General features: G+C 40.2%; 1 protein-coding gene across 1 annotated transcript; it reads right to left on the bottom strand.

Annotated features, from left to right (window-relative positions):
• Positions 1-4,280: 4,280 nt before the first annotated feature.
• LOC132378412 (forkhead box C1-A-like) lies at positions 4,281-6,548 on the bottom strand. The gene has a single exon (XM_059945310.1). The coding sequence runs from the start codon at positions 6,197-6,199 to the stop codon at positions 4,778-4,780; it is 1,422 nt and encodes a 473-aa protein (XP_059801293.1). The 5' UTR covers positions 6,200-6,548; the 3' UTR covers positions 4,281-4,777.
• Positions 6,549-11,575: the final 5,027 nt, after the last annotated feature.

An 11,575-nucleotide genomic window follows, 5' to 3' on the forward strand; every position in this document is an offset into this window, starting at 1 on the left:
GTCACCTACTGATAATATGAGATGTCTTGACTATGGGTTGAACAGTCAAAGTGCAGAAGTAATGATTTGCAGACACGAAGCTGTCATTCGCATGTTGTTTAATTTCCCAATGCATTCATTTTATTTGTAATATTTTCTAAATAAATCTCAGTGCGGCCAGAATATACAACTGTAGTATTTATTTTTTTTAATCGCGAGGACGAAATCTCGAGGAGTTCTAATTCCTGGCAACTTGAGAGAGAGTTTCTCATGTGCTGTTTGAATATTAAAGACGACTGCAAAGCCAAAATAACAGAAGAGATACCACGATGCAGTTTGTCTGTGAAATTCCTGACACTTAATCCATTGGTTTAATGGGTAGATGCATAGCCAATTTAAACAAGAAAATTCTCAATTATTAAAGCAAGGTTGTCTTACATTTAAATATTACTCCATATGCGTCACTAAGTAGGGAGCTGTTACCTTCCATTCATTCAACTGAAGTAATTCAGAAATTATGTATTTTAATCCAATAAATGAATTAACGTGCTTCTAGGCAGGAGTGTTGGGTGCACTCCCATCATACCCCCAAGGTAGTTTCTTAGCCCCACTCTGAGAAATATTTATCAGAAGTCACACTTGGTGTTGACACCATTTCACCTTGCTATTTAACTCCAGGTTTGTCCAGAATACGCTCATTATAAAATAAGTATTAGCATTTACGGGAGTGAAAATAGCAGTTGCATACTACACGAATACACATAATATATTATATATAATAATTAAGTCACTGGTATTTCTATATGACATATACCCTATATACGAAATGTAATAATTCGTTTTCAATTAGCTGGAATCAGAACGTGTAATTGAAATTAGACTCGACCAGATCATTTGTTTCAATGAAAAGACATAGCTGACATTTGGGGGTAATTTGCAAATCATTTTTACACATTGCATTAGATTAGAATAATTTTCCTACGTATTTTTCTCCCCGGCTGTCCACAATGTTTTGCCATAATGCAGTCTATCCGTTTGCACTTTAACCTAACTTTCTAATAACAATTTTAATCCTATGTCGTTTTGTTATGCCTTTTGAATAGTTAAATATCACAATTATTATTTCAATTTTAAGTGTTTATATACTAGGAAAAATACATGCAAATTTCTGCACTTCACATTCATAAAACATAATTGTATTATAGTATTAAATATGATCAGTAATTCATGTTATATCACCTTAACTCGGCACATAATACTACATGGTATCATATTGTACAAACAACCTAGACTTCAATCTTTTTGTTCCCGGCAAATAAATCATTCTCTAGGGAGCCGATGTTCCCAGCTTTTTATTTTGCAAAGGAGCCGTACCATTAACTCAGGGTCCGCGGAACCCACGTTGGGAATAATATTACGGTTCTTTTGATTTTTGGTTACATATTTAATTCAACAGTTCATACACTACTAGCCATTGTTTTAATCCTTAACATGATTAGACATCAAGCTTTCGTTATTTGAAAAGACCTTAATAGTAATTTAGTGATGAATCTGTCATCGCGTATTTACTTTATCAACGATGACTCGAAACTGTCACTGGCATCTTGACCAAGATATACTTCAAATTTAGCTTCAAATGCAAAATCAATTTGCATATTTAAAACAAATTTAACAGCTATTCCATCCAATACAATTCGGGTTTTGATTAAATGTATTAACAATATTCTCAGTTAGTTTTATAGAATTAAATATAAATTTACAGGACATAAGATTTTTTGGTATATTACTAAGATCATTGCTCTCTTTCTTCGCCTACACACATTTTGAGGTCGGTAATAGTTTATATATTCTGACTATTATATACCTGGTGTGTTCTCCCCCACCCCCACCCCCACCCCCCATCAAGGAAACAAACTTTAATCACGAGACCTATTCATTACACTGGTCATTAAATGAGTTGAATAATGCTTACAAGGTGAGATTGAACTTGATTTGCCGGTTAACTTGGAATGTAAGGATTCATTCGAAATATAAATTTTCATGTATTAAGAACTGTTTTCCTCTGTTCAAACTGGAGCTGATAGTTACTATCCATCTCTGGGGACTATTCATTATGGAGAATGTGGTATAAATATGTTTCCGTATATATCCATAAGCAAACATATTTCAATAACGTTAGTGTTCATCATTTTTAAAATTTTATCAGCATGAACGAAAATTCAAAACATCTTCGAATGTTAGTAAGAAATAGGGCGGCCATCGTAATTAAAATAACGCATCCGGACGTGTTTACTACCTATGAAACGTCAGAAACGCAACCTATTTCAACCCTACAATTAAGTTTTCTGTTCTTAACACACGCGGGTGTATTTTAAACAAACTATAGGGACGGTGTGTAAACAGTTAATCATGGTGCGGCTCCGTGTCTAATAGAACTCGATTAGACGAAAGTGATCACATTACACAGGCCTATCTCAGTGACCTCAATCACGTTAGTTCAAGCAAATTAATTGTCCTGCAAAACAGGCAGTTGAGTTTTGTGGCCAATTTTAATTTAACAGTCCAATTATCTCCAAAGTAGATCATGCTCCGAGTATCACTGAGCTTTTTTTTCAATGATCTATTAACATTAAAATATTTGTTTAATGGTGTAGGAATTGTGGGGCAAGGGAACTGTCTCCCAGGGTTTCTTCTTTTAGAAGGTACATTGTGAACTCATTAAATCGTATTGCCGCTAATACTCTCGTGTGTTGTCTGGGAGGCCTGTTGGGAAATGTAATGTTCTCTTTTAGCTGTTGCACTGCGTTAAATGGCTATCTCCACAAGCAATACGAGAACACGGTTTAAAGTTATGGGCTTTGGGAAATACGCTTCATCACAAAAGGCCAGATACACTGAAATCCAGACCATCAGTATTTCGTACACTTTCATATTTGGTGACGGATACGTATGTTGGGCTTGGACAAGGGTGACAGTGGTGATGCCAGCCACTGTGTGCTGCTAATTCAAAAGCTTGCCCCTCTCTCGAGCGGTAGATTTCCAGGCTGGGCCTTGCCTAAATCTTAATGTGCGCAGGTTTCTAACATTACAGAGGGCCAGGGCCTGCCTGGCTGCAGTCTCACAATAGGATAGTAAAAAATAATGCCGATTGCATTGTCCATCTTTGTCAGCCTTACGACAAAACTGCAAGTCAAGAAGATTTGGCGCTTAAATCACTGTTAAAACTGACTTGGATGCCTAAAGTTAAACCAATCTTCCTTTGATCTTCACCTAAATATAAAGCAAATTTTGATTAATCCATCCTGTGTAGGCCGGCAAAGCGCTAGCAGGTTAGTTCGATTATATTTTTCTTAGGACGGGGATGAGAGGGGAAAATGAGGTGACTGGTCAACGGGCTTCCGGTATTCAGAGTTTCAGCGTGAGAATTAACTAAAGATTCCGAATAGTGTAACTTTAATAGTAGACATTCCCATAAACCTGATTCGCCTTTGGATTCGCCCAACTTAAAGCAAGAGCGGGTTGTCAACTTCATATTAAAAATAGCATTTGGTAATTAAAACATTTTTCCGATTTTCCATAGTATTTTTTAATATATACATATAGCAGAACGAGAAATTGCCTTTGTAAGAAACTTGTTTTTAAGCAATCTTTGTATTCTTTTAGCAAACACTGTATATCAGATTGGTAGTGCAGTTAGTAAGAGAATGTCAAAAAGAAACTGTAGCCCCCTGCTACGACTTCACAGCAAGCTTGCTGGGTATTCCAATGCCGCTTCCAAGAAGCGATGGATTTATCGGAACGCAACAAACTATCGTATGAGTTTGATGTCAGTTTTTATAAAAGACTCCACATGTGATTATTGTATCTTTAAATCGCTGTCTGATTGCTCTAATTTGGCAGCAATCAAGCAAGAAAACAATTGCAATTATTGGCTAATTGCTGTCGTTAGATAGCAGAGTTGATAAGGGACAGTTCCCCCCCACCCCCGCCCCCCAAATGTCAACTATGGCTGACGATACATGCACACACTGGCATTGGGCACCTTCCTGTTTCTTTGCTTCAATGCAACGTTTCGGCCACCACACGTATATTATTCCCCCCCCCCCCTTCCCAAAGCGACACGATTTAAGGTTGGAAAGTTTGGGAGGCCACATGTAACTATTTCAATTCTTGTCCAGTAAACTACTATGTTGCTTTCCTACATTCGCAGTGCCCAGGTGTCCTACCAATGGTCGAACCTGAAGTTGTAAAGCGAAAGTCGATACATCGATGACTCTAGTTTACAATAGACATGTTAGCACTCGAATCGAATTGTAATTTATTTATAAACAAACAATGCAATGCCTTCCCAATACTTTCAATGGAAGGAGAAAGAAGTAAAACGTGTAATACAGTTTCCCTTTTATAATGGAAAGTGTAACATCGAGAAATCAAAACACTTGAGGGAGCCTTTCGAGTTACCACGAGAACACTTTGGGGAGTTTGGTCCACGTTTCAAAAAGGAATATTCTACTACACATTAAAATAAATTATTATAAGACGATTTATAACAAGTTCAAGTAAGCTGCTATGAATTTTTAATAAATTTGACACACATTTTTTAATATTTTAAACAACATTTATCCCCCAAAATAAAAGCAACTTACGTTTCATTTGGAGTAACACTTTCCTTTTACTCAAATTTCAAATGGAAATTGTTTTCTGTTTATATACATATATGAAATAGATATATAAACCCAGACTGTTGTTGCTTGCGTATTAAAGAAACAAAAGATAAAATAGTTTGTAAACGTTTCTGTCAGTACTTGCTGCAGTCATGGATAAACGAACCTGAAGTGCGGTAAAGTGTCTGGGCCGCGGGAAAGGACATTTGGCAGCTGTTATTCCCATTGACATGTGCTGAACTGACGGCGGAGTTGCTCAGGCCGATCCGCTGCGACTCAAACATTTCTCGGACCGCGTGGAAGTTCTGCTGCTGGCCCGCGTACGCGCTGCCAGCCAGATGACTTAGATCGCTGGCCTGATTGAGGTACCAAGTGGCCAGGCGCCCAGCTCCGGGCCCCTCCTGCCCGTTGCTCAGCCCGTGAGTTAAGGAGGAAGGGACGGTGGTGGTGGGAATGGAATAGTCCGGTAAAGTCTCGTCCACGGCGCTGACGCTGGCTGGCATGTGAGCGGCTCTGTCCCCGGAATAAAGGCTCATTGCCTGCATGTTACAGTGGTAGGTAGCGGCGCAACCGCCGCCGCTTGTCCCGGAACCCATGTTCTGGCTACACGAAGAGCTGTAGATGGACGGCTGGCTAGACGTGTAACTGAGGGATATAGAAGAGCTTATACCTGTCCTGGAAGAAGCGACCAGACTTGTGCTGAGCTCGCTGACGTTGTGCGGCGAGCGCCTGAGAGAAGTGACCATGTTCTCCACGCTGAAGGCCTGCGGGTGGTGCTCGGGGTTGTCCAGGCTCATGGACCTGTTGGACGGGATGCTGTGGGGGCTGCTGCTCGACAGGCTGCTGCTGTCGGGACTCTCGATCTTCGGCACCATGTTGAGGGTGGGGGAGGCGGCCAGGGGAGGGGACGGGGCGCCATTCTCCGTCTTAATCTCCTGCACCCTCAGGGGCTGAGAGTTGGCGGCTTTCTCCGATTCCTGAGCCTGCTGTCTGGGCTGCGGCTCCTTGCTCTGCCGATCCTTCTCTTCCTTCTCCCGGATGGCGTCCTTTTTCTTAAAGCGCCTCCTCCTCCTCAAGAAACTGCCGTTTTCGAACATGTTGTAAGAGTCCGGATCCAGGGTCCAGTAGCTGCCTTTTCCCGGCTTCTTGTCATCGCGGGGCACTTTGACGAAGCATTCGTTGAGCGAGAGGTTGTGGCGGATACTGTTCTGCCAGCCCTGCTTGTTCTCCCGGTAGAAGGGGAACCGTTCCATAATAAACTGATAAATCCCGTTCAGAGTGATCTTCTTGTCCGGCGCGTTCTGAATGGCCATGGTAATGAGGGCGATGTAACTGTATGGAGGTTTCACCATGTCCTTCGGCTGCGGCTGCGGAGTATAGTGTCCGTAAGGTCTAGCCATACCAGCAGCATACTGTTCGTGGGCTGGATGTGAATACATACTCATCGGGGCCGGCATTCCCGTGTAGCCCGGACCAGCTCGGTAGTAGTTCTGTTCGCTGATGTAGGGTACAACTCCCAGAGAGTTGGGACTCGATACCGAGTAGCGAGCTTGCATCGCTGCCTTCCGCCTTGCGAAGCAAAACTTCTGGTCCTCCCCCGCTGAAATACCTTCACATACACACACACACACACACACACACACACACACACACACACACAGACACACACACACAAACACACACACACACAGACACTCACATACACACACACACACACACTCACACAGACAGACACACACACACACTCACACACACACAACGATGGAAGAGGAGAGCGAAATCCAAACTTTTCCAAGTTGTGCTCGAGTTTAACTCTTCGCTCCACACTTTTTCATATATATATTTTTTTCTTTTTCTTTCCGCGGGGTGGCAGACTGAATTGGAAAACTTCTAAACTTTGAGCATCCGTCACTTGACAAGTCTTTTACGCAGTTAGTTTTTTTTACCCAACTGCAGCCCCTCCCCGAGACATCAGTATCCAATTGAAGGCGCTACCGTCCCTCCATGGAATTGCTGCTGTTTCTGGCCACACACACGCACACACACACATCCTAGAACCTAGGTGGCGTCTCGATGCCCCATCCCACTTCTAACGCCAGCCAGCTCCCAGTTCAGTACCACAAACACGGCGCTTAAAAAGACAATGTCCCCTTTCTGAGCATTTCACCCCTATTCTGCTCAATCATCGTTTCGCCCCCCTTTTTGGTCTACTTGCGCAAGACTTTTAAAGTTAAGGGAATCTCTGTTACTAACCTAGATTTATAAAGTAACGCCAGAAAAAATAAAGACATGAATATCTTTAAAAGTTATCAACATAAATACTTTTAGTCCGGTCAGAAATAAGCCGATAATAATAAAGCAGGACAGGACAGAACAGATAAAATAAACACGTTAGGTACAGGGCAGGCAAACTCCTAGATCTCATTTAAAATATTATGAATAAATAACGACCGTATTCGTTTCGTTTAAAAGAACTGCTGTTTGAATATTTCGTATAGCTCTCCTAGCAGTGATAAAACTTTAAAAAAAATCATCTTTATTAAGCAATGCCTTTGTTTGCAGAACTATCTCAGTGGCACCATGCCGGGTTTTAGTTGGCAGAATGGAATCTGACTGTGCATTGAGATGTGATGTATGTCTGCACGACTGGTTCTTAAAGAACCTTTCACACCGCAACTCGGTAATCAGCACAAAACGGCAATAGCTCTCAAAACTCGTGTTAAAGTCTTAAACACTTACTTTTGAAGGAGATGAAATGCTAAGATACAGCTCAAACAGCGGGATGTAGCAGTGAACGGGCTGGATGGCTGCAGTAGTTAAAACTATTTCCAAAACTCCTGAGGTGTGATACCATTTGCAGATGTGTAAAATGGATTTGTTCTCCCTCTCTGTGGGCCAAACGGGATTGTGGCAGAATGTGAGCGGCAAGTGTGATTCCCAGAGAGTGTGTGCCCAACACTGGATTCTCAAATCGCACCTAGCAACTCCTTACATCCCTGTGCAATTTCGTTAGGTATCAATCACCAGGTTCCGAAAGACGAATGATTTAATCTTGTTTGTTATTTTTTAAATCTTGGAAAATTCCGGGTGTATAAAACTCTTAAGTTTTTAATTTGTCCGACAATGACGGGCTCTTTTGCTTATTGCTATATAAAATGGCGCTGTATAATGGAAATCTATTTATTAATGATTGATATCAATGTTATTTTGTCCGACTACTCTTTCCGTCATTAAACCATTTACAGAATTCTGCAAAATCCAATAAGAGATTGTTTAAGAGACACAACAGTTCCATTCCACCACACCATAAAATCGCTTCATATCCGATATATCGAATTTACTAGAAATTAATTTATATTCGACACCTGCAGCCTGAATTTACGTTCACTTCTGTGTGGCGTAATTGAAATCGATTAGTTACTGAGTTCCGAGCTGCCTCACACCTGTAATCGAATTATTACCAAAAGGGGTGAACCTGTCGGCGTTGGAACCCACCCATCGCAAACTGCAGCTCATCCCAGGAATTTATTCGCAATTCATCGCAACAGGTAATTGTGTCCCAAAGAGGGAGAGAGAAAAAAATCGCGAAAACATGACAGCACGAATGTCACCATTCGTTTGCAATCGTAAAGACAACTTGAGGCATCCAGCTATTATAACTGCAAAGATCATCGAATCTCTAAAAAGATAAATACACAAACGCCCGGGATTTTATGGACGGATTGAGTCCAGTGTGCCCTTAAGTTCTGATGGATGCATATGGCTATGTTTTGTAATACCTTGCCGGGAATGGTTTTAATTCCGCTGTTCATTGAGTGTGGTTTTGCTTTCGTAGCGAATCAACTGCGTGGGCACAATGCACCTCATTGTATTCTCGCTGGGAATCTGCAGGTGGACCTGACATGTTCTGAGGGCTATTTTCCACACATGAAGACCCCTAAATGAACTTGATTTCACCTTAGGCTATTTGTAGGGTTAAAAATTGGCTTCACAATCCTGCCTCTATCGCATTCTCTCGGCAATCAGAAATATATTTGGAATGGAATCTCGCCTGATTGTCCCCTCTGTTATTTATGTGGTCTGATTGTATCCCGTACAACTGACGTTTTAAAAACTGCCGACCTTATGACATTGCATATAGTCGAATTTTAAAATATTCTATTGACAGGTTTCATTTACTGAAGAAAATTTGCAGCATACAAGTTATTCGGAGATGTTTGCAATCCATTCCTCCTACCATAACTTTAAAATTTATGCAATTGGATACATCCTTTAAAATTATTTAGTTTTATTTTACATCAGTCCTTACTGTGGTTATAAGGACGCGTTGAATTTGAGTTTAACCAGGCAAGCAACCATATGTTGCGTGGCCTGGCAAGGCACAGGTGAAAGTAAGGATTTATATTCCTCCCACGTTTTGGTATCCCTAACACTTTAATTATATTTAATACGGTCTGCCGGGGAAATTTACACATGCCATCAACTCAACGCCCTGTGTCAATTTAAGTTTAATGGAGCAAGTAGTTTAATTGCAAGTAATTAACATATTTTGTTAAACTGAAAATTTAAGAAATGTAAACGCCCAACAGATTGTTTCATTTCTGTTATTCAATTTTCTTTACTAAATGTAAACGACGAATATTTCTGAATTTTCATCACAGAAGCCTAAAATTGGGGGAAGAAAAGACGCAATATTGTCAGGAAAATAATCGCAATAGACCAAAGAGCAAGTCGAAGGCAGCTCCATCCTTCCTGTGTCGGTGTCTGGGTCACCACTCCGTAGCACGTAATTCTAGTTCAGAACGTTTACTGTAAAAGTTCTACACAAATACACAAAAAATTATTGAAACTCTCCTACTGTTCGAATGAGGGCAGCTGGCAATGATTTGCTGTTGCTTTGGATGGGAAAATTCCTAACTCCAACATTTTTAATGATTGTTTATTCACAGGGTCACAGACCGGGGACTGGAGACCCACACCGCTGTTTGTATTGATGATTGTAGAAACACTATATTTTCCCGCTTTAAAAAGGTATATAGCAAACAATAGCAACTAAATTACTGTTCTCAGATTACTCGTTGGCTTGTCCTGTGCTACCCTTGCCTGTATATAGTATAGTTTGCGTCTCTGCACTATACATCATTTCATTTCAAGTATTTATCGTGCATTTATTAAACATTGAATTGACCACTTTTAAGTCGCAAGACTACGTTAAAGCAGAAATAATGTTTCAAAGTACTTCCTAAATTGATAATTGCACAAGTTTGTGCAGGGTTTTCGTTGGGTAAAATACAATATGCTGGTCGGGTAGATTTATTTGCTTATTTTTCGCCAGCCTCTTTGTTCCCATAGCTCGGCATCTGATAAAATCTCAGTCTGCTCTGGTTGGTTGTGTGAACTACATTTCGATATGCGCTGGGCACACAAATATGAGTTGATCCAATACTACAAAAATAAATTTCGGTCTCAACTGGAGAAAAGACTGACCTGTAAAAGATCAAGTTAATTGGAATTGCGACCTGCATTGAGATATAGTATTGAAAGGTAATGAATATGTGCAGAATTTACACAATTATTTTTGGAAACAGTCGTGAACTGAAAATCAATATCTACGTTCTCTGATAATTGTTATGCAATACAAGACTTTATAAGCTGCCCACAAACTTGATACATATTTCTGTAGCCATTTAGATTCATAGAGATACAATAAGCCTTCTTTGATATTACCTTCCCCCCATTAAAGTCGCCCACGGGTCTGAAATTGCGTTTTTTACTCTATGCATGAAACATGATTAAAGAGACTGCAGCTAACCAATTCACAGAAACAAGCATTGCTCGAATTGACCGAGAAAATATTTTTTCTACGAAATTCATATGAAGACGGAACGTATATCTGGGCACACGTGTGTGTGTGTGTGTGTGTGTGTGTGTGTGTGTGTGTGTGTGTGTGTGAGTGTGTGTGTGTGTGTGTGTGTGTGTGTGTGTGTGTGTGTGTGTGTGTGTGTGTGTGTGAACTGCCCCAGAATTACTGCATCGCGGACTCCAGGTGCCCCCTACTGGATTTGTCGGTTTCTGTATGACATAGAGACACACATCCGAATGAAACCTCCCAGTTCGTTGTAGGCTGCGTTGCGTCGAGTAGTCGGGGAATTCTCTCACCCATACCACACACACACACACACACACACACACACACACACACACACACACACACCATTACAATATTAATCATTTACACCATAATTACAATTAAAATGCAATGCTGTAACAAGACACTGAAAATATGTAACATCAAATGCAAAAATATATATATTTACCAATGTATGTTCAACTCACCGGAGACAGCGCGCTTTTACAATTACACGAGGGATTGAATTTAATTTGGATTTGCTGCATTTTGATTAATTAAACTGTGTCGAACCTATTATTGTCCACCCAATTCTAGGGATTAATAGCTAAAATGTATTTACACGTACGTAGGTTGCAAAAAAAGATTAAATTGCAAAGGCTAATTTTCCACATACGTCCTTTTTAGGATATATAGCCCTGTCAAAGATAAAAAATGATTATCTTGGTTATACTTGGCTCCTAGGTTAAGTTTACGTTCGAAACTATTCAAAGGAGTTTATGGAAAGAGTTTATAAATATTAAACAAGTTTCTCAATTTTGCGCTAACTCTCTCTGTAAAAATGTTTATTATCTACTGAAATTCGAGAAAATTACCTCTGAATAAATTTCCCTCACCGAAAACGGTAAATAAATGCAAAATAGTTTTAAGTATTTAGTTAACAAAAACGTTTGCTTTAAGAACACCAATATTTAACATACTAGATCGCAAATGTGTATTTTAAAGGATCAAACAGTTTATCAGTAACTCGAAGCCAAACCCTGTAATTCTGTTATTTTTAGGGGCCGATAAGACCCGAAACTTT

Source organism: Hypanus sabinus, chromosome 20, assembly GCF_030144855.1.
Source record: "Hypanus sabinus isolate sHypSab1 chromosome 20, sHypSab1.hap1, whole genome shotgun sequence".
Lineage (NCBI taxonomy): Eukaryota > Metazoa > Chordata > Chondrichthyes > Myliobatiformes > Dasyatidae > Hypanus > Hypanus sabinus.